Source organism: Anomaloglossus baeobatrachus, chromosome 3 (genome assembly GCF_048569485.1).
Source record: "Anomaloglossus baeobatrachus isolate aAnoBae1 chromosome 3, aAnoBae1.hap1, whole genome shotgun sequence".
In the NCBI taxonomy this organism is placed as follows: domain Eukaryota; kingdom Metazoa; phylum Chordata; class Amphibia; order Anura; family Aromobatidae; genus Anomaloglossus; species Anomaloglossus baeobatrachus.
The window spans coordinates 656,111,173-656,137,130 of NC_134355.1; the positions used below are offsets into that span (position 1 = coordinate 656,111,173).

At 44.9% G+C, this 25,958-nt stretch overlaps 1 protein-coding gene across 1 annotated transcript in view; it reads left to right on the forward strand.

Annotated features, from left to right (window-relative positions):
• The first annotated feature begins 6,885 nt into the window (after positions 1-6,885).
• The window catches only part of CYP39A1 (cytochrome P450 family 39 subfamily A member 1), a 66,905-nt gene continuing 47,832 nt past the window's right edge, over positions 6,886-25,958 (forward strand). Inside the window, exons 1-4 of the mRNA XM_075338818.1 lie at positions 6,886-6,971; positions 19,383-19,516; positions 19,621-19,716; positions 23,099-23,187. Coding sequence (XP_075194933.1) covers positions 6,938-6,971; positions 19,383-19,516; positions 19,621-19,716; positions 23,099-23,187 — 353 coding nt within the window. The 5' untranslated portion in view covers positions 6,886-6,937. The remainder of the gene's footprint in view (positions 6,972-19,382; positions 19,517-19,620; positions 19,717-23,098; positions 23,188-25,958) is intronic.

Consider the following 25,958-nt stretch of genomic DNA (forward strand, 5'->3'; position numbering starts at 1 on the left):
TATGCCTATATTGATACAGAAATGATTGATTGCTCTCAGTGAGGCCCGCAACACACATCCGTGCCTCCGGTACGTGTTTGGTACGTTTTTGCACGTACCGGAGACACGGAGACCCATGTTATTCAATGGGTAATGGCACACACACGTAAAATCACACGGAACGTGTGTTCGTGTGGTAAGTACGTGTGTGCGGTTTTCTACATGGACGACATGTCCGTTTTTGGCCGTCAGCACGCAGGCACGGACCCGCTATAGTCTATGGGTCCGTGCCTGCACGGACCGCACACAGAGTATGTCCGTGTTCAGCACGTTTCGTCCGTGTGCGTTTTTAAACGAGCGATCTATTTTTTTTGCTTTTTTATTAAAGTCAGTCTACTTACCTTTTTTTCTGCTGTTCTCAGTCATACTTACATTGGCGCTCGGTCTTTTCTTCCCCCGGCTCATACTTACCGATCCCCGATCACCAGCGCAGCGAGGAACAGCTGTGCCGAAAATACACGGGCTTCAATTCATTTGAAAATGCCGGCCGCTCATTAATCAATCTACTATTCCCTGCTTCCCCCGCCCACAGACGCCTATGATTGGTTGCAGTGAGACGCGCCCACACGCTGAGTGACAGCTGTTTCACTGCACCCAATCACAGCAGCCGGTGGGCGGGTCTATACTGTGCAGTGAAATAAAAAAATAATTAATTTAAAAAAACTGCCTTCGATTTCCCCCCCCAATTTTTATTCCGGCCAAGACAAAGCCATACGGCTGAAGGCTGGTATTCTCAGGATGGGGAGCACCACGTTATGGGGAGCCCCCCAGCCTAACAATATCAGCCAGCAGCCGCCCAGAATTGTCGCATACAATAGATGCGACAGTTCTGGGACTCTACCCGGCTCATCCCGATTTGCCCTGGTGCGTTGGCAATCGGGGTAATAAGGAGTTAATGGCAGCCCATAGCTGCCAATAAGTCCAAGATTAATCATTGCAGCTGTCTATGAGACACCCCCCAATGATTAACCGGCAAGTTAAAGTTAATAAACACACACAGTGAAAAAATCCTTTATTTGAAATAATAAACAATAATAAATACCCTCGTTCACCAATTTATTATGCCCCAAATACCCATCCATGTCCGGCGTAATCCATGGAGGTCCAGCGTCGCTTCCAGCTCAGCTACATGAAGGTGACAGGAGCTGCAGAAGAACATCGCCGCTCCTGTCACCTCCACGCAGCAACTGAGGTGAGTAGCGCGATCAGCAAAGCTGTCACTCAGGTTACTCGCGGCCACCGCTGGATCCTCCACCTGTGACAGCAAGTCGCCCGAGTGACAGCGATGAAGTCACAGGTGAGTTGCGTTCTCGGGTGGAGGATCCAGGTAGCCGCGGGTAACCTGAGTGACAGCAGCGCTAGTCGCGCTGCTCACTACAGTCACTCAGGGGATTAGCGGTCACCGGTGAGTCCTTCACGGGTGACCGCTAATCAGTACGCGACACAGACAGAGCTGCGGCATGACAATGAAGTCAGGTGAAGTTCACCCGAGTTCATTCTCATCGCGCAACTCTGTCTGCTGTCAGCCGACATGTACCAACGACATTTTACATCACACAAACGGACATTCCACACGGACATTCCACGTACACATACACGGGCATTTTACACGCACACACGGACATTTTACACGCAAACACGGATAGCTTACGCCATCACACAGATGCCATACGTACCGGAGAAACGCCCAAAAAAAAGGAACACGGACCCGTGTCACACGTACGTTTTTTATGCGGAAGTGTGTTTTCGGCCTGAGAGAGACAAAATTAAAATTTTGTAGTTGTGATACCTTTTAATGGCTAACTAAAAATAATTTTTATTATAATATATAATTAATATATATTAATTAATATATTAATTAATAATATATTATATATATGTGTATATATATATATATATATATATATATATATATATATATATATATATCTATATATATATATATATATAATTGCCTTATTCTGTCTGTCTGTCTGTCTTGCTCCAAAATTGTGTCCTTACGGTGACACAAAGCTGATTGGCCGCTGGGCTCGCCATGGCCCCGCCCCCCCGCACGGATTGGCCGCTCGCCTCGGCTCCGCCCCCCCACAGATTGGTCGCTCGCCTCGGCCTGGCCCCGCCCTCCGCATGGATTGGCCGCTCGCCCCGGCCCTCCGCACGCATCGCCAGACATAACCTTGCGCTGCTGGGATCGTGACGGAGCCGGTGAACGCTGGTAACCATTATACACATCGGGTAACTAAGGTCCCTTAGTTACCCGATGTGTATCATAGTTACCAGCGTACACCAGCTCCCGGTACACATGTGCAGGGAGCTGGCATTATACTCCTCTCCCCCCAGGACTACTCCTCCTATTATAGTCCTCCTATTATACTCCTCTCTGAGTATAATAGGAGAACTATTATAGCATGGGGGATGGAGCACGATGGGGGGTGCGCAGCATGGGGGATGTAGCACGATGGGGAGTGCGCAGCATGGGGGATGAAGCACGATGGGGAGTGCGCAGCATGGAGGATGGAGCACGATGGGGAGTGCGCAGCATGGGGGATGGAGCACGATGGGGGGTGCGCAGCATGGGGGATGGAGCATGATGGGGAGTGCGCAGCATGGGGGATGGAGCACGATGGGGGATGGAGCACGATGGGGGGTGCGCAGCATCGGGGATGGAGCTGTGGGAGTACACATGTGCAGGGAGCTGGCATTATACTCCTCTCCCCCCAGGACTACTCCTCCTATTATAGTCCTCCTATTATACTCCTCTCTGAGTATAATAGAAGAACTATTATAGCATGGGGGATGGAGCACGATGGGGGGTGCGCAGCATGGGGGATGTAGCACGATGGGGAGTGCGCAGCATGGGGGATGAAGCACGATGGGGAGTGCGCAGCATGGAGGATGGAGCACGATGGGGAGTGCGCAGCATGGGGGATGGAGCACGATGGGGGGTGCGCAGCATGGGGGATGGAGCATGATGGGGAGTGCGCAGCATGGGGGATGGAGCACGATGGGGGATGGAGCACGATGGGGGGTGCGCAGCATCGGGGATGGAGCTGTGGGAGTACACATGTGCAGGGAGCTGGCATTATACTCCTCTCCCCCCAGGACTACTCCTCCTATTATAGTCCTCCTATTATACTCCTCTCTGAGTATAATAGGAGAACTATTATAGCATGGGGGATGGAGCACGATGGGGGGGTGCGCAGCATGGGGGATGGGGCACGATGGGGGGTGCGCAGCATGGGGGATGGAGCACGATGGGAGGTGCACACCTCCCCCCAACACACACACACACAACACACCACACACACACTGGGAACCACAAACACCGCCATACACAGACACCCACACACACAGACAACGCCGCACACACACAACACCCAACACACAAACACCGCGGCATACATAAATATACACATATACCGCACAACACACACATTGCACAAAACATACCTCCCCCCAAAACACACCACACCCACACAAACCGCGCAACACACACACACACAACGCTACAGACACACAGCGCTCCACAAACAACGCAACACACGCAACACACATACAACACTGCTCTCACCCCCCGTCACACCCAGACAACACCCAGAACATGTACAGCGCCTACACAAACACTTGGTAACTACACACAACAACATCTATATATATATATAACAAAAATCATACATGAACTACACAATATGTAAATTCTAGAATACCCGATGCGTAGAATCGGGCCCCCTTCTAGTTCTAGTATATATATATATATATATATATATATAATTATTTTTATTTTTAGTTAGCCATTAAAAGGTATCACAACTACAAAATTTTAATTTTGTTTCTCTCAGTGAGAGCAATCAATCATTTTTCAACTGGCTAACGCGGTACCAAAACCTTTTTCATTTAACTCTTGATACAGAAAAACATAACAGGAAGTATGAGTCTAGTATTGGACCTAGTTGTTTTTTTTGTTTTTTTCTTTTTTAATCTCTTAAGGCCAATTTTTCCTCCAATTTCTTCCAAGAACTTTAACCTTTCGTTATTTTTCTGTCTTCATAGCAGTATGAAGGCTTGTATTGTGCAGAATGTGTTGTACTTTTAAATGTCACCTTTCAATTTTGGTTTAAAAAAAATAAAAAAAAGCAATTTTTCCATGGTTTTTAGTACTTTATTTTTATGGCACTGGCAAAAAGGCTTGGAAACATGGTTTTCCAAGTCCATATGATTCCGAATTTACTAAACTTGTGTTATGTTCGCCGGGAGGGTGAGCTGGGGTGAACCCACTGGAACACAGGGGGACAGTGTGATAGCTGACCCCCATGGCCAAAGACTGACTAGGGTACAGTCTCTTGTGCAGGCAAGTGCAGCTGGGATAGATGATGCAGAACGGTACAGAGGGTATGAGAAGGCAGGCGCAGGGACAGTTAAGGCTAGGTTCACATTTCCGTTGTTTTGCATCAGTCACATGCGTTGCTTGACGCTTGTGACTGATGCGTTGTACAACGGATGACAACAATTGGAATTAGAAAGCGGATTCCGTTGTAAAACGAGAGCAAGAGAGCGATCAGCTGATCGTCCACAATAGCCGGCCGCCGGCTTTTGAGAGCGATCAGCTGATCTCCTGGCCGCCGGCTTCTATGAGCGATCAGCTGATCACCCGGCGGCCGGCTATTGTGAACGATCAGCTGATCGCTCATAGAAGCCGGCCGCCGGGTGATCAGCTGATCGCTCATAGAAGCTGGCCGCCGGGAGATCAGCTGATCGCTCTCAAAAGCCGGCCGCCGGGAGATCAGCTGATCGTTCTCATTAGCCGGCCGCCGGGTGATCAGCTGATCGCTCTCATTAGCCAGCCGCCAGGTGATCAGCTGATCGCTCTCATTAGTCAGCCGCCGGGTGATCAGCTGATCACTCATAGAAGCTGGCCGCCGGGAGATCAGCCGATCGCTCTCATTAGCCGGCCGCTGGGTGATCAGCTGTTCGCTCTCATTAGTCAGCCGCCGGGTGATCAGCTGATCACTCATAGAAGCCGGCCGCCGGGTGATCAGCTGATTACTCATAGAAGCCGGCCGCCGGGTGATCAGCTGATCGCTCACACAAGGCGGCTGCTGGGCGATCAGCTGATCGTTCGGCCGCCGAGAGACAGCATGCGCAGGGAAATCCTAAGGATTCCGCTGCTCAAGAAACGTTACACTCTGCGTTGCTGCCGCCCGATGGTCAATCGTTCCATGACTGATCAGTCGGGCGGATGATGCAATGCAAGGACATCAGTCACAATCTGCCGCTCATATAAGTCAATGGGAAACAACGGAATCCGCCAAACGGATTGCGTTGTTTATCAGAGCAGCGGATTGTGACTGATGCAAAACAACGGAAATGTGGACCTAGCCTAACTGGTACAGAAAACACGGGACCTGACAGCTAGCTAGTAAGTAACTGACTATGTTGTGCAGGCACCTTCCCTAAGGGGAAGATGCCTTAAGTACCTAGTGCCTTTCAGCCACAGGCTCAGAGGCATTTCTGGGTTATAGTACGCAGGCCCTTTAAGAGGAGGGAAGGCGCGCTTCTGGGGGATCTGTGCGGAGTGACAGGCTCTTGGAGCAGGAGGCAGCAGAGGAGCACATGGACGGCCGTGGAGAGGCCGGGGATGGTGCAGGCCAGCCATGTCAGTGAGTATGTCAGCATACCTGCAAGAACACCAGCGTTACAATTTCTATAGTCTTTGATATTTTAGTGGCTTCAAAAAAATGCAAAATGCTGAACTTTGTTTAGGCTTTCTTCTCACTTCCCCGGCTGTAGTGTTTATTGACGCAATGTAGGTGACAAATAACGTTTTGATCATTTTTAATTGCACTTTTGAGGATAGGTGCGATGATGAGAAAATGGAAATTCTAGAGCTCCTATTTTTGTTCTTTTACAGCAATTACCGTGCGAAGTAAATATTTTTTTATTGATATACCCAATTTTTATTGCTGCGGAATCATTTATTTAAGTATATATACAGTATGTAGATAAATAAATGACCCCTTCTGATAAATGACCACTGCAGACAATCGATGACCTCAGTTGTCATTTGGGTACATAACCACTGCAGACAATTGGTGACCTCAGTTGTCACTTCCAGTACATAACCACTGCAGACAATCGGTGACCTCATTTGTCACTTCCAATACATAACCACTGCAGACAATCAGTGACCTCAGTTGTCACTTCCAGTACATAACCACTGCAGACAATCGGTGATCTCATTTGTCACTACCAATACATAACCACTGCAGACAACCAGTGACCTCATTTGTCACTTCCAGTACATAACCACTGCAGACAATCGGTGACCTCAGTTGTCACTTCTAATACATAACCACTGCAGACAATCAGTGACCTCAGTTGTCACTTCCAGTACATTAACCACTGCAGACAATTGGTAACCTTAGTTGTCACTTCCAGTACATAACCACTGCAGACAATTGGTGACCTCATTTGTCACTTCCAATACATAACTACTGCAGACAATCAGTGACCTCAGTTGTCACTTCCAGTACATAACCACTGCAGACAATCGGTGATCTCAGTTGTCACTTTGGTCACATGACCACTGCAGACAATCAATGTCCCCACTTTTCACTTAACGCCAAGACAATAAAGCACGGAACATGAAAGCTTCTTCACATTTTTGAATCTCGTCGGAGTATTTGTGTTACATTATTTTTTTTCTTGTTACAATTGTATTTGATTTTTTTTCCCCTTTTTTATGCTATTGGCTGCTGTATAACATGCATATAACGGCCAGCTTGGGTGTGTCCTTCTGTTCGTCCCCTGATATAACTGTTGTTTCCCCCTCTTTGTTGGGCAGATCACATTTTGGACTCTTGCGTTCCTGATCTCTGAGCCTGAAGTTTACAGGAAAGCCATGGCGGAGATCACGTCGGTGTTTGGCGCAGCAGGTGATTCATTGCACAGTTTATTCTACTGCTTTTATTGATATGATGCTAGTTATTGCCGGGCTGTGATCCTGCAGGAGGGTGTAAAGCGCTCGTACGTCCCCCGCAGAGCGTCCCCGTCACATCTGTTTCATACACATCGTTTTGATCAATAGATGAATCTGATAACAACCTATTATAGTTTCCAAATAATCCCAGGAACAACGAAAAGCAATTTAGAAAAGTTAAAATTTTACCCACTGTGATAGATGTCTGGGGTAGAATGTAATGTATGTACACAGTGACTGCACCAGCAGAATAGTGAGTGCAGCTCTGGAGTATAATACAGGATGTAACTCAGGATCAGTACAGGATAAGTAATGTAATGTATGTACACAGTGACTGCACCAGCAGAATAGTGAGTGCAGCTCTGGAGTATAATAATACAGGAGGTAACTCAGGATCAGTACAGGATAAGTAATGTAATGTATGTACACAGTGACTGCACCAGCAGAATAGTGAGTGCAGCTCTGGAGTATAATACAGGATGTAACTCAGGATCAGTACAGGATAAGTAATGTAATGTATGTACACAGTGACTGCACCAGCAGAATAGTGAGTGCAGCTCTGGAGTATAATAATACAGGAGGTAACTCAGGATCAGTACAGGATAAGTAATGTAATGTATGTACACAGTGACTGCACCAGCAGAATAGTGAGTGCAGCTCTGGAGTATAATACAGGATGTAACTCAGGATCAGTACAGGATAAGTAATGTAATGTATGTACACAGTGACTGCACCAGCAGAATAGTGAGTGCAGCTCTGGAGTATAATAATACAGGAGGTAACTCAGGATCAGTACAGGATAAGTAATGTAATGTATGTACACAGTGACTGCACCAGCAGAATAGTGAGTGCAGCTCTGGTGTATAATACAGGATGTAACTCAGGATCAGTACAGGATCAGTAATGTAATGTATGTACACAGTGACTGCACCAGCAGAATAGTGAGTGCAGCTCTGGAGTATAATACAGGATGTAACTCAGGATCAGTACAGGATCAGTAATGTAATGTATGTACACAGTGACTGCACCAGCAGAATAGTGAGTGCAGCTCTGGAGTATAATACAGGATGTAACTCAGGATCAGTGCAGGATCAGTAATGTAATGTATGTACACAGTGACTGCTCCAGCAGAATAGTGAGTGCAGCTCTGGTGTATAATACAGGATGTAACTCAGGATCAGTACAGAATAAGTAATGTAATGTATGTACACAGTGACTGCTCCAGCAGAATAGTGAGTGCAGCTCTGGTGTATAATACAGGATATAACTCAGGATCAGTGCAGGATCAGTAATGTAATGTATGTACACAGTGACTGCACCAGCAGAATAGTGAGTGCAGCTCTGGAGTATAATACAGGATATAACTCAGGATCAGTGCAGGATCAGTAATGTAATGTATGTACACAGTGACTGCTCCAGCAGAATAGTGAGTGCAGCTCTGGAGTATAATACAGGAGGTAACTCAGGATCAGTAATGTAATGTATGTACACAGTGACTGCACCAGCAGAATAGTGAGTGCAGCTCTGGAGTATAATACAGGATGTAACGCAGGATCAGTACAGGATCAGTAATGTATGTACACAGTGACTGCACCAGCAGAATAGTGAGTGCAGCTCTGGAGTATAATACAGGATGTAACTCAGGATCAGTACAGGATCAGTAATGTATGTACACAGTGACTGCACCAGCAGAATAGTGAGTGCAGCTCTGGAGTATAATACAGGATGTAACTCAGGATCAGTACAGGATCAGTAATGTATGTACACAGTGACTGCACCAGCAGAATAGTGAGTGCAGCTCTGGAGTATAATACAGGATGTAATACAGGATCAGTAATGTAATGTATATACACAGTGACTGCACCAGCAGAATAGTGAGTGTAGCTCTGGAGTATAATACAGGATGTAACTCAGGATCAGTACAGGATAAGTAATGTATGGACACAGTGACTGCACCAGCAGAATAGTGAGTGCAGCTCTGGAGTATAATACAGGATGTAACTCAGGATCAGTACAGGATAAGTAATGTATGGACACAGTGACTGCACCAGCAGAATAGTGAGTGCAGCTCTGGAGTATAATACAGGATGTAACTCAGGATCAGTACAGGATAAGTAATGTATATACACAGTGACTGCACCAGCAGAATAGTGAGTGCAGCTCTGGAGTATAACACAGGAGGTAACTCAGGATCAGTACAGGATCAGTAATGTAATGTATGTACACAGTGACTGCTCCAGCAGAATAGTGAGTGCAGCTCTGGAGTATAATACAGGATGTAACGCAGGATCAGTACAGGATCAGTAATGTATGTACACAGTGACTGCACCAGCAGAATAGTGAGTGCAGCTCTGGAGTATAATACAGGATGTAATGCAGGATCAGTACAGGATCAGTAATGTAATGTATATACACAGTGACTGCACCAGCAGAATAGTGAGTGCAGCTCTGGAGTATAATACAGGATGTAATGCAGGATCAGTACAGGATAAGTAATGTAATGTATATACACAGTGACTGCACCAGCAGAATAGTGAGTGTAGCTCTGGAGTATAATACAGGATGTAACTCAGGATCAGTACAGGATAAGTAATGTATGGACACAGTGACTGCACCAGCAGAATAGTGAGTGCAGCTCTGGAGTATAATACAGGATGTAACTCAGGATCAGTACAGGATAAGTAATGTATGGACACAGTGATTGCACCAGCAGAATAGTGAGTGCAGCTCTGGAGTATAATACAGGAGGTAACTCAGGATCAGTACAGGATCAGTAATGTAATATGACACACAATGCATGAACATTTGTCAGGTGGCTCTTACATGTTAGTTACCAGGCTTGGCATGGGTGACACCTCACAGGCTGTCTACATATCATGAATATAATTAACAAGTGAACGACTTATTTATTCCAAATCCTGGTGGCTAAGGGAATCTCGACATGCCATTCTGCCTTGACCACGGTAGTTAGGTACAGGGCTAGGGCAGCAGACTGAATCAGTGGGTAATGGAAAGCTTAGCTGCAGCACTATGCTTACAGAACAGGGATTTTTTTCATTCTTTATGCATTTCTGCTATTCACCACCAGGTGGCAGTAGTGATATTCCAGATTCTAGGCTCCGATCTGCAGAATGTGCGCGGTATGTCAGACACGGTATCGAAATTCCTTTTTATCACCGCAGATTTCAGTGTGCGCGTAGGAGAGAGATTGTGCCGGTTAATAAGAGGAGAGAACCCGCGCTGCCAAAATACTACTTGATGCACTTAGGAAAATATTTCTCCATGTGTTGCATGGAATTCGCGCGGTCTCCATCATTATATGTAAGACGTGTTATTTATAACCTCTGAGGTATGTGCCGTCATAGAGGCAGCACCAGTGAAAGGTGGACATATAGTATTGGAGGGGTGACGGTAGCAGTTGTACGTGGCCCTAGAGAGTGCCTAATGGTCTCTGTGCCACTAGTATTATAATGATACAAGGTTGTTATAGATTTTGCAGGAGGTGTCCAGAAGATCCCTGATAAGAACCATAAGCCGAACTGGAAAAATACTATACATATGTGACTAGTCAATGTATGGCTGCTGCCACGTAAAGCCGTCAATTTAAGTATTATGCCTGCTTTACACACTTCAATAAATCTTTCAATCCGTCGTCGGGGTCAAGTTGTAAGTGACGCACATCCTGCATCGTTCGTGACGTATTTACGTGTGACACCTACGTGCAATCAAGATTGAACGAAAATACGGTGATCGCATACACGTCGTTTATTCCTCATACATTGGACGTTTTGTTGCACGAACCTAGTCAATTGTAACGTGTGACATCCCTCATACGATTGTGATGTCTGATGCTATGTGCGCAGGTGTGCGCTCTGCACCGCAGCTTCAAAAAGGTCCGCTTCAGAGCGCAGCTGAAAAGCTGCGTTCTGAAGCACCTCACAATGTCTGTCATTCACTAATCTCTGTCAGTCGGTCACTATCTCTTTCCCTCTCTCTCTGTCCATGTCAGGCTATCCCTCTTACCCCCTCTCTCATACTCACCGATCCCCGATCCCCGGCGCGGCACTGCACGGCATTCACACTGCTCCGGCGGCTTTTACTATTTTGAAAAAGCCGGCCGCCCATTAAACAATCTCGTATTCCCTGCTTTCCCCGCCCACCGGCGCCTATGATTGGTTACAGTGAGACACGCCCCCCCACGCTGAGTGACAAGTGTCACACTGCACCCAATCACAGCAGCCGGTGGGCGTGTCTATACTGTGTAGTGAAATAAATAATTAAATAATTTAAAAAAACGGCGTGCGGTCCAATTTTAAAACCAGCCAGATAAAGCCATACGGCTGCAGGCTGGTATTCTCAGGATGGGGAGCTCCATGTTATGGGGAGCCCCCCAGCCTAACAATATCAGCCAACAGCCGCCCAGAATTGCCGCATACATTATATGCGACAGTTCTGGGACTGTACCCGGCTCTTCCCGATTTGCCCTGGTGCGTTGGCAAATCGGGGTAATAAGGAGTTATTGGCAGCCCATAGCTGCCAATAGGTCCTAGATTAATCATGTCAGGCGTCTATGAGATACCTTCCATGATTAATCTGTAAATTACAGTAAATAAACACACACACCCAAAAAAATCCTTTATTACAAATAAAAAACACAAACATATTCCCTGGTTAACCACTTTAATCAGCCCCAAAAAGCCCTCCATGTCCGGCGGAATCCAGGATGCTCCAGCGTCGCATCCAGCGCTGCTGCATGGAGGTGACCGGAGCTGCAGCAGACACAGCCGCTCCTGTCACCTCCACACAGCAACTGAAGACAGCCGCGCGATCAGCTGAGCTGTCACTGAGGTTACCCGCTGTCACTGGATCCAGCGGTGGCCGCGGGTAACCTCAGTGACAGCTCAGCTGATCGCGCGGCTGTCTTCAGTTGCTGTGTGGAGGTGACAGGAGCGGCGGTGTCTGCTGCAGCTCTGGTCACCTCCATGCAGCAGCGCTGGATGCGACGCTGGAGCATCCTGGATTACGCCGGACATGGAGGGCTTTTTGGGGCTGATTAAAGTGGTTAACCAGGGTATATGTTTGTGTTTTTTATTTCTAATAAAGGATTTTTTCGGGTGTGTGTGTGTTTATTTACTGTAATTTACAGATTAATCATGGAAGGTGTCTCATAGACGCCTGACATGATTAATCTAGGACTTATTGGCAGCTATGGCCTGCCAATAACTCCTTATTACCCCGATTTGCCAACGCACCAGGGCAAATCGGGAAGAGCCGGGTACAGTCCCAGAACTGTCGCATATAATGTATGCGCCAATTCTGGGCGGCTGTTGGCTGATATTGTTAGGCTGGGGGGCTCCCCATAACGTGGGGCTCTCCATCCTGAGAATACCAGCCTGCAGCCGTATGGCTTTATCTGGCTGGTTTTAAAATTGGGGGGGACCGCACGCCGTTTTTTTAATTATTTAATTATTTATTTCACTGCACAGTATAGACACGCCCACCGGCTGCTGTGATTGGGTGCAGTGTGACACCTGTCACTCAGCGTGGGGGGCGTGTCTCACTGTAACCAATCATAGGCGCCAGTGGGCGGGGTAAGCAGGGAATACGAGATTGTTTAATGGGCGGCCGGCTTTTTCAAAATAGTAAAAGCCGCCGGAGCAGTGTGAATGCCGTGCAGTGCCGCGCCGGGGATCAGGGATCGGTGAGTATATGAGAGAGGGCTGCTCAATTCAGTTACTCAGGAGTTTAGCGGTCACCGGTGAGTCCTTCACTGGTGACCGCTAATCAGGGCGCGAAACAGACAGAGCCGCAGCATGACAATGAAGTCGGGTGAAGTTCACCCGAGTTCATTCTGACAGTGCGGCTCTGTCTGTGTCTGCTGTCAGCGGCATTCAGTAAAAACACATCCCTACACATTACACACGCTTGTCAAGTCAATAAATAAAAATAAAAGGGTGCCCAATGCATACGTCACAGAACACATGATCTAAAGGATCGCACACAAAATTGATCAATTTAACATAGACTACTAACGCACGTGTGACAGCAAATGAACGACCTATGTGTGATCTCATTCAATCGCATATGCGACCTGGGCGTGTCACATCGCATACGAGATCGCACACCTAATTGTAAGGTGTAAAGCTGGCTTTAGTGCACCTGTCTGAAAATTACTGAGCATTGTAGATGAGAATCTAGCTTTGGAGTGATGTAATAGATTTATTAGAAAGCTCAGCACGATCTGTCTGTATCTCACTTTGCTTGTTTCCTCTCTATGCTCCTCACTCCTCCTCCCTGCCCCTTTTCGTCATACCGTGTAATAACATGTAACCTGGCACCTCACTGTTCTTGAGATTGTCTTATCTTGAGCAAGAGTTGAGCTGTTTTGCTTTGTTTTTTTGTGTTTGGAATGGATGGTGTGAGTTCAAAAGAGAGGAAGAGGTGGCTCATGTGTGACGAAAGAAGCAGATTTCTATGATAAAATATAGTGAGAGGAAGAGGTGGCTCGTGTGGCGAAAGAAGCAGATTTCTATGATAAGATATGGTGAGAGGAAGAGGTGGCTCATGTGTGGCGAAAGAAGCAGATTTCTATGATAAGATATAGTCTGAAAGTCTTCACATCCTTGAAATTGTTCCATAAAATAAAGTATTTCTTAAAGAAAATTATTGCAATTACACGTTTTGCTACACACGTTTATTTCCTTTGTGTGTATTGGAATAACACAAAAAAAACGGGAAAAAGTGCAAATTGGACATAATTTCACACAAAATCCTAAAAATGGGCCAGACAGAATCATTGGCACCCTTATCTTAATATTTGGTTGCACCCCCTTAGGAATACATAACTGCAGTCAGTCGCTTCCTATAACCATCCACAAGTTTCTTAATCCTCTCGCCTAGAATTTTGGACTGTTCTTTATAAACTGCTCCAGGTTTCTCATATGTGAAGGCGTCTTCTCTCAACATCAATTTTAGGATCTCTTCACAAGTGTCAATGAGATTTAGATCCGGACTCATTGCTGCCACTTCAGAACTCTCCAGCGCTTTGTTTCCATCCATTTCTGGAGACTTCTTGAAGTATGTTTGGGGTCTTTGTCCAACTTTAAGACTCTTAACCTAAGTCTGACACTACATTGCAACCCAAAACCCTTTGGAAGTCTTCATATGTCATGATTCCTTCCACCCGATCAAGGCCCCCAAAGCCAGAAGCAACAAACCACCCCAAAACATTATTGAACCTCCACTATGTTTGACTGTAGGTACTGTGTTCTTTTCTTTGTAGACCTCATTCTGTTTTTGGTAAACAGTGGAATGATGTGCTTCACCAAAAAGCTCTATCTTGGTCTCATCTGTCCACGAGACTTTTTCACAGAAGGAATTTGGTTTACACACGTTTTGGCAAATTGCAGTTTATGATATGTTATTCAGTCCCAATAGTTGGCTCTATTTGTTCACACTGATATAGGTTACTAGACCTTCTGGCCTACATAATTTTTCAAATTATTTGCCATACTATATCGGTGTGGTTAGGTTATTCATTTATGTATGTCTGTTTTCCCAATTTTTAATGTATTATTAAAAGTTATATTTTTCCAATACCCAGTCAATATCACAAATCTGCATTTTGGGGGGTAAATTGCTCTTGCTATTGTTTTCAAACGGCAGATTAGCTTTTTATGTCTCTGTGTCAGCAGTGGGGTCCTCTTGGGTCTCCTCCATAACATTTCATTCAAATGTGGATGGATTGTTTCCGCTGGCACTGATGCCCCCTGAACCTGCAGGACAGCTTGAATTTCTTTGGAACTTGATTGGAGCTGCTTATCCACCATCCAAACTATCCTGCGTTGCAACTTTTCAGCAATTTTTCTGTACTATCCACATCCAAGGAGATTAGCTACAGTGCCATGGGTTGTAAACTTCTTGATTATCTTGCGAAACATGGACAAAGGAACATCAAGCTCTCTGGAGATGGACTTGTAACCTTGACATTGTTGATATTTTTCAAACATTTTGGTTCTCAAGTCCTCAGACCGTTCTCTTCTCCTCTTTCTGATTTCCATGCTTAGCCTGTCACACACAGACACACAATGCAAAGATTGAGTCAACTTCTCCCCTTTTTTATATGGTTTCAGGTGTGATGTTTATATTGCCCAAAACTGTTACTTGCCACAGATTAGTTTGATTGAGCATCACATGCTTGAAACAAAGTTGTACCAACAATTTTGCTCAGAACATTTTTGGAGTTTTGAGTGAAATTATGTCCAATTTGCTATTTTTTGTCAGTTTTTTGTGTTTTTCCAATCCACAAAAAAGGAAATAAACTTTTTGTATAACAAAAATTTCTAAGTCGAAGTAACACTGAGAGACTGTAAACGTTTACTGATCATGTGCGGATGAAATGCATGATTTATAAGCGGCATGTTGTGGAATTACAGAAAACATGGCTGCCACACCTACGGTAGCCATAGGACGTTGCTGCCACACCGACTTACATGAATGCCACCTCCACCTGTATTGACCCAAACGCCAAGTTATCAAAGTTAGGGAATAGCACCAGTGAGATAATATTAAAATTTAACCTTTATTTTATTCCTTAAAACACACAAAAAGCAATATTAAAAACCGAAGATTTGACCATGCAGGTCACAAATCACACACTGCCCAGAGCTGTATATAAAGCTCAAAAGGGCCACAAATACGTCCCTTAGGCAAGATAGACAATGGGACAACTAAATCATGTGTTGAGAGCTGGTTAATACTATCAGTGGATAGCACATAGTCATAACGACAATAGTTCCATTATGCTCAGGTCAGAGTCATAAAATAACACAGGCAAAAGGATATATATTTTTCCTTCACTGAAGGTACGAAAAATACATATAAACACCTATTGGCTGTAATCAACACACAAATTAGGCAAAAAAACAGGGAAGATCTCACCCATTCAGATGATCTTCTGTTGCTTATCACAGCATCTCTTGCTGACAGGGCCAAAATGGGGCTTGGATTCCAGGTTGATGTAACTCACCCTAAACCCCATTGACTCCCGTCCTAACAAGGACGGTCCACAACTGAACCTATTGTTGTCCTTGTTCAAAACAGCCCCACATGCCTCCCGACGCGTTTCGTCACGTTTTAGTGACTCCTCAGGGGACCAAACATGGGTTAAAAGTATCAGGGCCAGTGATGGTGTAATGCCTGCAAGGTCCACACACACCAAATGCTGCATGTGGGGCTGTTTTGAACAAGGACAACAATAGGTTCAGTTGTGGACCGTCCTTGTTAGGACGGGAGTCAATGGGGTTTAGGGTGAGTTACATCAACCTGGAATCCAAGCCCCATTTTGGCCCTGTCAGCAAGAGATGCTGTGATAAGCAACAGAAGATCATCTGAATGGGTGAGATCTTCCCTGTTTTTTTGCCTAATTTGTGTGTTGATTACAGCCAATAGGTGTTTATATGTATTTTTCGTACCTTCAGTGAAGGAAAAATACATATCCTTTTGCCTGTGTTATTTTATGACTCTGACCTGAGCATAATGGAACTATTGTCGTTATGACTATGTGCTATCCACTGATAGTATTAACCAGCTCTCAACACATGATTTAGTTGTCCCATTGTCTATCTTGCCTAAGGGACGTATTTGTGGCCCTTTTGAGCTTTATATACAGCTCTGGGCAGTGTGTGATTTGTGACCTGCATGGTCAAATCTTCGGTTTTTAATATTGCTTTTTGTGTGTTTTAAGGAATAAAATAAAGGTTAAATTTTAATATTATCTCACTGGTGCTATTCCCTAACAAATTGTGAGCCCTTGTCCTAGAAGGAACACCAATCTTTGGTTCCTTTGCTTACTTGCTCAAGTTATCAAAGTGTAAAATAATTTAAACTGTACAAGAAAGCACACAAAGGGGCAAAAAAAGTAATGGCAAAATTGTTGTTTTCTCCTTCTTTGCGCTCCCCTCCTGCCCAAAAAAAATCAAAAATTGACCAAAAAATAAAAAAGTTACAGGACATAAAAAATTGGGAAATGGACTATTTTTTTTTTCTCTTTTTAACAAAGATTTGAATGTTTTCTTGTATTAAAATAGACAAAAATGTATTTTCAGTTTGCTGTACATATGTGTATTGACCATAATGCATTTCGTTAAAATAAAACCCAAAAAAACAATGGCGGAATTGATGTTTTATTTCACCATTTTACTGCTTAGATTTTTTTTTCTTATTTTCATTATATTTTCTGGTTTGTTAGACGCACTTCCCCCCCCTCTCCCCCCCCAAAACTGGGGGGAGAAATGGGGGTACATCTTACAAACTGCATATAGCTGACCGGGGCGGCAGTGGTGAAGCAGGTCGGCAATACAAAGGGCTCGGATGGGGTGTCACGGCAGTGGAACAGCTCAAAAGGACCAATGATTAAGAACGTTGTTCGAAACGCGTCAGCGTTTAGGGGCTGCGTCCCCACATGAATTTTTTTATTCTTGACATGCAAATAAATTATTGAAGACTTTAATGAAGAGACACCTGGTGCCGGAATCTCTCCTGTTTTTCATTGCGGCAGTGGAGGGTCAGCAATACTGCGGTCTCTTGGGGTATTGCTATGGCAAGCATCATAGATCTGAGGACTGCTTTGACTCACCGGCAGTTGATGTGATGGACTTCAAGAAAATGGTCGCAGAGGTCAATCGGCACACAAACAGCCTACTCCGCCATTTTCTTGAAGTCCCTCGCGTCAACGGGCGGCGATTCAATGGAGCCTGCAGTTTACCGGCGCTCGCCGCCGCAACTCCCCACAAGCCCTAAGTATCGCAGACCCTCTGCACCCGCACACTGACCCTCTTAAAACGCGCTACCCCCTCCTCCACGCCCGCCAGTAGATCAATGGCGCCCGCCGTGACAACCCACAAGCCTACAGTATTGCCGACCCTCCACAAACTGACCCTCTTGAGCCATGACACCCCCTCCTCCGAGCCCGCAGCATCACCCACCTTGCCTCCTGTGACCTTCCTGAGCCGGTCCACCACCGCCACTCTTCCCCCCCCCCCCCCTCCCGGTGAGTTAATATAAGAGGCATTAAGATTATGAGACAGACCCTCATTTTAACAGTAAAAATTATGTTTTTCCTATTTTCCCCCTTCAAATTTGGGGTGCGTCTTATAATCCAGTGCGTCTTATAAAATGAAAAATATGATATGTTAATCAAAACTACACTGACCATAATTCTAAACTCCAAGAGAACGTATTTCCAGCTAACCGCTCTTTATGCACAGCTTTAAAGGAGTAGACCACTTGATCCTGCACGGATATCTCAGTTATAGAGATCCAAATCAGAAGCAGCAAAATCCAGCGGATCACTGGCAATAAGTAGATTAAAATATCCTCTTTATTTTCATATTAAAAATGGACAGACTGTATCCACAGAGATACAAAATTCAACGCGTTTCGACATAACGCAGTGTCATAGGTTCTTATTAAGGGATCATGCCTAAGGCACACCTGTGCAGTAATCATGCAGACCAGCCGAAGGCACACCTGTGCAGTAATCATGCAGACCAGCCTAAGGCACACCTGTGCAGTAATCATGCAGACCAGCCGAAGGCACACCTGTGCAGTAATCATGCAGACCAGCCTAAGGCACACCTGTGCAGTAATCATGCAGACCAGCCTAAGGCACACCTGTGCAGTAATCATGCAGACCAGCCTAAGGCACACCTGTGCAGTAATCATGCAGACCAGCCGAAGGCACACCTGTGCAGTAATCATGCAGACCAGCCTAAGGCACACCTGTGCAGTAATCATGCAGACCAGCCTAAGGCACACCTGTGCAGTAATCATGCAGACCAGCCTAAGGCACACCTGTGCAGTAATCATGCAGGCCAGCCTAAGGCACACCTGTGCAATAATCATGCAGGCCCGCCTAAGGCACACCTGTGCAATAATCATGCTGTTTTAAGCAGCATCTTGATATACCACACCTGTGAGGGGGATGGATTGTCTTGGCATAGGAGAAGTGCTCACTGACACAGGTTTAAACAAATTTGTGAACAATATTTGAGAGAAAAAGCCCTTTTTGTGTCTTTAGAAAAAGTCTTAGATCTTTGAGTTCAGCTTATGAAAAAATGGGAGCAAAAACCAAAAGTGCTATGTTTATATTTTTATTCCGTATACATTTCGTCCCCCCCCCCCCAAAAAAAAATGAAGGGGGGAGGGGGCCGAATTCTAGAAAAAATGATCGAATATAATATATATCCTAACGTGTTACATAAAATGTCTTGCAATCTTATTATCACTTGTTGATAGTCTTTTGATTTAATACTGGGACACCTCCTCCATATTGGGTGCTGAATATTTGTGTCTCTGTCTCTTTAAGGTAAACAACCATTGAACGTAACAGAAGGAGATCTGGCCAAACTTCCGTTTATTAAATCCTGCCTCCTCGAGGCCATACGTCTGAGGTCACCGGGTGCCATTACCAGGAAAGTCATTCAACCCTTGAGAGTTTACGTAGGTGGTTATTTATGTCATGGCGGCCATGTTGGCTGTCTTACCTGTGTGTTTCTATCTTACCATTAGTTAATATAACTTTGTCGTCCCCTCTGTCCATTTAGGATTATGAAATCCCTGCTGGTGACCTGCTCATGTTATCTCCATATTGGCTTCACCGGGACCCAAAGCATTTTCCAGAGCCAAATATATTCAGGCCTGTAAGTTCCAATATGGCTGCCAATGATATCTATGTATGATGGCCTTAAAGGGGAACTCCAGCAAAAACTGGGCATCCCATTACATTACAATTTCCCCCTTAGGAGAGATGGACTTTTCCCATTAACGCAAAAACATGTACATGCATGTATTTTGGCACATTAGTATGTAACCAGTGTTGTGCTGTCCCTCCCTCTGTCCTCTCGTTTCCCTCCTCTATTTATGTTCTCCTGTCGGGTTGCTATGGAAATTTGAGACTTGGGGTATAGGCGCACGCTGCAGTTTTGGTGTGACAACTGTAAACACTGCGTTTGTCAAAAAAACATATAAAAACGCATCCATTTTTGCCGCGTTTTTGTTAATGCGTTTTTTAAAGGAGTAAAAAAATTAATATAGGATAGGATATTTGATAGATAGAAAGAAATCACAGAATACCTCAACCTCAATAGAAGGATAGCTAGCTTGGCCAGCTGTTTTTATTTAATATATTTAATTTTTTTGTAAAAAAAAAATAAAAAAAAATGAGGTGGGGTCCCCCCATTTTTCATATCCAGCACAATAACAGCAGCAGCTGCAGGCTGCAACCCTGAGCTGTCTGCTGTACCATGGCTGGTTATGAAAAATACAGAGGATCCCACGCTTTTCTTTTTTTAATTATTTGATTTATTTAAAAAAAAAAATGACGTGGGGTCCCCCCCACTTTTCTAAAACCAACCAAGGTACAGCAGACAACTGGGGCTGATATTATTAGTGTGGGAAGGGCCATCGTTATTTGGCCCTTTCCAGCCTAACCTTATCAGCCCACAGCCGCCCCTGAAGTGGCACATCCATAAGATGCTCCAATTTTGGAGCTGGCCCATGGCTTTCCCATTGCCCTGGTGCAGTGGCAATCAGGGTAGTAAGGAGTTAATAATAGGTCACAGCTGCCACTAAGCCCTAGCTTAGTGATGGCAGATGTATAGGTGTATATGAGACACCCCCCATCACTAATCTGTAAGTGGAAGTAAATGAACACAAAAACCCCAAAAATCCTTTATTTGAACTAAAAGACAAAAAAGCAACCTCTTTCATCACTTTATTAACCCCCCCAAACACCCCTCCAGGTCCGACGTAATCCACACGAGGTCCCACTACGCTTCCAACGCTGCTACATCTGACGCTGACAGCGAGCCCCATAGAATATGACTGCTCGCTGTGAGCTCCATACAGCAACTAAAGTAAATCGCGCTATCAGCTATGACGTCACTCAGGTAGCCGCAGCCACAGCTGGAATCCTCCACCTGTGACAGAAATCACCCGACTGAAGTGAGCTGCACAATCAGCGATGATGTCAATCATGTGAGTCCTCCACCTGCGGCTCACTTCAGTCAAAGCCTGAGGATACCAGCCGTTGCTGCGGCTAACCTGAGTGACATCACCACTGAACACGTGACTCACTTCAGTTGCTGTGTGGAGCTCCCAGCGGGCAGTCTTGTTCTATGTCTCTCACTGTGACCGTCAGATGTAGCAGGGCTGGAAGTGTCGTGGGACCTCGTGTGGATTACGTCAAACCTGGGGGCACCAGTGTTTGGGGGTTTAATAAAGTGGTTGAAGAGGGTGCTTTTTGTCTTTTATTTCAAATAAAGGATTTTCTGGGTGTTTGTGTTTATTTGCTTTCACTTACAGATTAGTAATGGGGGTGTCTGATAGATGCCTGCCATCACTAACCTAGGGCTTAGTGGCAGCTATGGGCTGCCATTAACTCCTTATTACCCCGATTTCCACCATACCAGGGTAATTAAGTAGAGCTGGGTAAAGTCCCGGGACTGTCGCATCTAATGGATGCGGCAATTCTGGGCGGCTGTTGGCTAATATTTTTAGGCTGGGGGGCACCCAATAACGTGGGTCTCCCCGGTCTGAGAATACCAGCCCTCAGCCATATGGCTTTATCTTGGCTGAGTATCAAAATTGGGGGGACCGCACGCCAGTTTTTTATTTTACTGTATGATAAAGATCCGCCAACCGGCGTCTGTGATTGGTTGCAGTCAGACAGCTGTCACTCAGCTTGGGGGTGGGTCTGACAGCAACCAATCACAGACGACGGTGGTAGGGAGAAACAGTAAATATTTATGAGCCTAATGAGTGGCCCTGTCAGAAATGTGAGCGTCCGCAGGAGTAGTGTGACAGGCGCTCTGTAGATTGGTGAGTATGAAGCGGAGAGAGACATGCAGTTTGTCATTGACACAGTGCAGTTTAAAACGCGGAAAAAAAACCCCCACAAGCCTTAAAGGGATATTCCCATCTCCAAGATTCTATCCCAAAATGTAGTAAGCATAATAATAATATTAGCAAATAAATCCAATTAGACATGTAGTATTAATCTCCTGATGAGCCATGCCTCTTACCTCATGTTCAGGGCATTGCCGCATAGGTATCCATGGTTACGACTACTCATACAGTGACAGTTAGTAATCATGGATATCTAAGCTCCTATGCCCTGCACATGAGGTAAGAGACACGGCTATATCAGGAGAACTATACTACATTTCTAATTGGAGGTCTTTGCTAATATTACACCTACTACATATTAGGATAGGATCTTGGAGATGGGAATAACCCTTTAATGGCTTCCAGGTCAGCCATATACCTAAACCTATCAGATCCTAGCGGAGGGGAGGCCTAATACACTGCCTGCGAGTGTCGCCGGCTCAGATGACGCCCTGCACTACATAAGTAGTGGAGTGTATTACTCAACTGATCAATGGGTCGCTTATACTATGCCCCTAAGGGTCTAATAAATGTTTTTAAGTGTTTTTTAAAAAAAAAAAAAATACCAGTTTTCCCAATAAAAAGTGTTTAATTGGTGAAAAAAAAAAAAATATAGCAAGGCAGATCAAAGCATTGTAGTGCGCCTGCGCAGGACCTCAATGCCGGCCTGTGTGGATAGGACGCGTCATGCACCCGGCTTTATAAGGAGGAGGACAAAGATGGCTGAAAGGGGAGGCGCCGGTATTGGAGAACAGAGACACTCATCCGACCAGTCTGCACCGCACCGACCCTTAGGTGAGTATTATAAAGTCATTTATACATTCTACACAGCGGCCTGGGCTCTTATATACAGCATGTTAGAATGCTGTATATAAGAGCCCGTTGGTGGTGGCCGCAGCTTATAGGCCCCAAATCTGGTGACAGGTGCCCTTTAAGAGGTTAATAAGCACCATAGTGTCCCATCCCCCACATAACTCCAGCTGGATGTATTTTCATTTTTTTTCTAGCATATCTTTGATTTGCCTTTTGAATATTCTGTATTAAAGCAAGAAACTATTTTTATTCTAGGGAAGTTCAGATCTGATTATTTACTCAAGGCCTCATTGGAGAAAAAAAAATGATATTTTCTTCCCACAGGAACGTTGGAAAAAGGCAAATTTAGAGAAGAATGTTTTCCTAGATGGTTTTGTAGCCTTTGGCGGAGGAAAGTTCCAGTGCCCGGGAAGGTCAGTGATAAAACCTGGTGGTTGTTATACTCCAAAACACAAGCAATGGTGGCTCAGCGCTGACACTTAAAGGGATTTTACAATGATCAAAGTTAATTTTAAAGTACATTTTAATCAATAGATCTTGGAATAATAATAATTTCCACAATTGGATGTGTTTAAAAATAATGTTCCTGTGCTGAGATAATCTTATATATGTGTCCCTGCTGTGTACTGTGTAATGGCTGTGTCTAACCGTACAGTGACCTGGTCTGATTTTACGACATCTCCTGGGCCGGGGAGGAAGTAAAAGAGAATACCGTATTTTTCAGACTATAAGACGCACTTTTTTTCCCCCCAAATGTTGGGGGAAAGTGGGGGGTGCGTCTTATAGTCTGAATGTAGGGCTGCGGGGAATCAGGGTGCTGCGGTGGAGCAGGTCATCGGCGGCACAAGCAGGCTGTAGAAGCACCTGCTGTGACCAAGTGGGCCCGCTCATTACATATGCACGCCCATCCTCCCGCCTATCATCCCTCAGCGCTGAAGACGGCGCTTACAGGTGGGCGGGATGATGGGTGGGGGGGTGCGTGCATAATTAACAGCCGGCCGTGATCACCCATGGCAACTACAGCCTGGAGTGATCATGTGCGGCTGTATTCACTGCCCCCCGTGCATTATCATCAGCGCGGGGAGTAGTGAATAAGTACGGTACACTCACCGGCCACTTCCATGCAGCACCGCAATGTCCTCCAGTCTGGCAGTCAGCTGATCTGTGTAGAAAGCAGTGAGCACAGCGATGACGTCATCACTGTGCGCGCCGCTAGTCACGCAGGTCAGCTGACCGGCAGACGGGAGGACATCGCGATGCTACAGGGAAGTGACCGGTGACAGCTCCACAGATCAGTGGCGCTGCTGCCAGCACAGACAGGGGGAGGAGCAATGCTGCATAGAGAGAGGAAAAGTGAGTATAAACGTTTATTTTTATTTTTTGTGTGATACTGGATATATAGCAGGTTGGGGGTATATAGCAGGATGGATGGCAGTATATAGCAGGTTGGGGGTATATAGCAGGATGGATGGCAGTATATAGCAGGTTGGGGGTATATAGCAGGATGGATGGCAGTATATAGCAGGTTGGGGGTATATAGCAGGATGGATGGCAGTATATAGCAGGTTGGGCTATATAGCAGGATGGATGGCAGTATATAACAGGATGATAGATAGATACAAGGCAGGAGGATCATTACCAGGCTTGGGTACCTTAGTAGAGAATTTGGAGACATTACCCCCATAATAGTGTCAGCAGCAGATCCTCGCCCCATAAGTGTGTCATGACCACATTTTTTGCTTAAAATTTAATTTTCCTCCTCTAAAACCAGGGTGCGTCTTACGGTCCGGTGCGTCTTATAGTCCGAAAAATACGGTATACAGACATTACAGCAATAGGATCACCAATTATTCTTTTTGTGACATAAGACATTTTCCTGCCTGTCTTTTTAAACAAAATATTTTACCTCACAAAAAAAATAATCTGTGATCCCGTGCTGTAATGTTTTACGTCACAAGAAGAATCATCTATGATCCCATGCTGTAATGTTTTACCTCATGAAAAGAATCATCTATGATCCCATGCTGTAATGTTTTACCTCATGAAAAGAATCATCTATGATCCCATGCTGTAATGTTTTACCTCATGAAAAGAATCATCTATGATCCCATGCTGTAATGTTTTACCTCACAAAAAGAATCATCTATGATCTTGTGCTATGTTTTACCTCACAAAAAGAATAATTTATAATCCTGTGCTATGTTGTACCTCACAAAAAGAATCTTCTATGATCCCGCGCTATAATGTCTGTATACTATGTCTGTATATTTATTGCACCCTCCCCTGCCCAGAAGATGTGGTATGATCAGACCATGTACCTGTACAATCAGACACGGCCATTACACAGTAGATAGGAGGGACTCATTGATAAGATTATCTCAATACAAGGAAAAAAAAAATAAGCACATCCAATTGGGGAAATTATTATTATTCCAATATCTACTGACTAAACTCAAGTTTGTTCTTGGGACATCAAATTTTAAAGCATAATACAACACTGACAGACTACACACTTTACTAATGGGCTGTGTATATCTGTTACATGTGTGGCTGCTGCATATAAACTAAACTGAAAACCCTTTTATTATGATGATTAACATAAAGACAAAGAACCTGGATCCAGTCAGAGACTGGAGTAAGATTTCTGGCATAAGGAACATCGCCGCATGTCATGAATTTGATGAGCATGGTAGCCACCTCCCTTTCCCACTCCAACTTCACCCACTTTGCCAGAGTTGGGCAAAAATGCAGTACAAATGCCAAAATTCGCAACATCCTTGTGTTGTGCAAAATATTTTTGACTTTGCTCTAATTTTCTGTTGTAAAAGCTTTGATGAACCAGGCCTAACTCTTGTTTCCTACAAGGGGCTGCTGATAAGTCTTCGGCTTTGTAATCTTTTTTTGTTTCTATGGTAACAAATGTTACCTCACATGAAAGCCTTGTGTGTCTAATATATGTTTTCAAAATTTGTGTGTGCTGTCTATGGCAACAGTGTTCTACGCACGCGGTAAAACAAAATGGCGGAGTCTAATGCGATATTTACAGCAACTGAGAGCAGAGGAGTGATAAAATTCTTGTTTCTGCAAGGTAAGTCTGAGAAGGATATTCATGGTGATATGTCGCAGACATTGGGGGATCAATGCCCTTCATATTCCACAGTTAAGAACTAGGTTGCCAAATTTA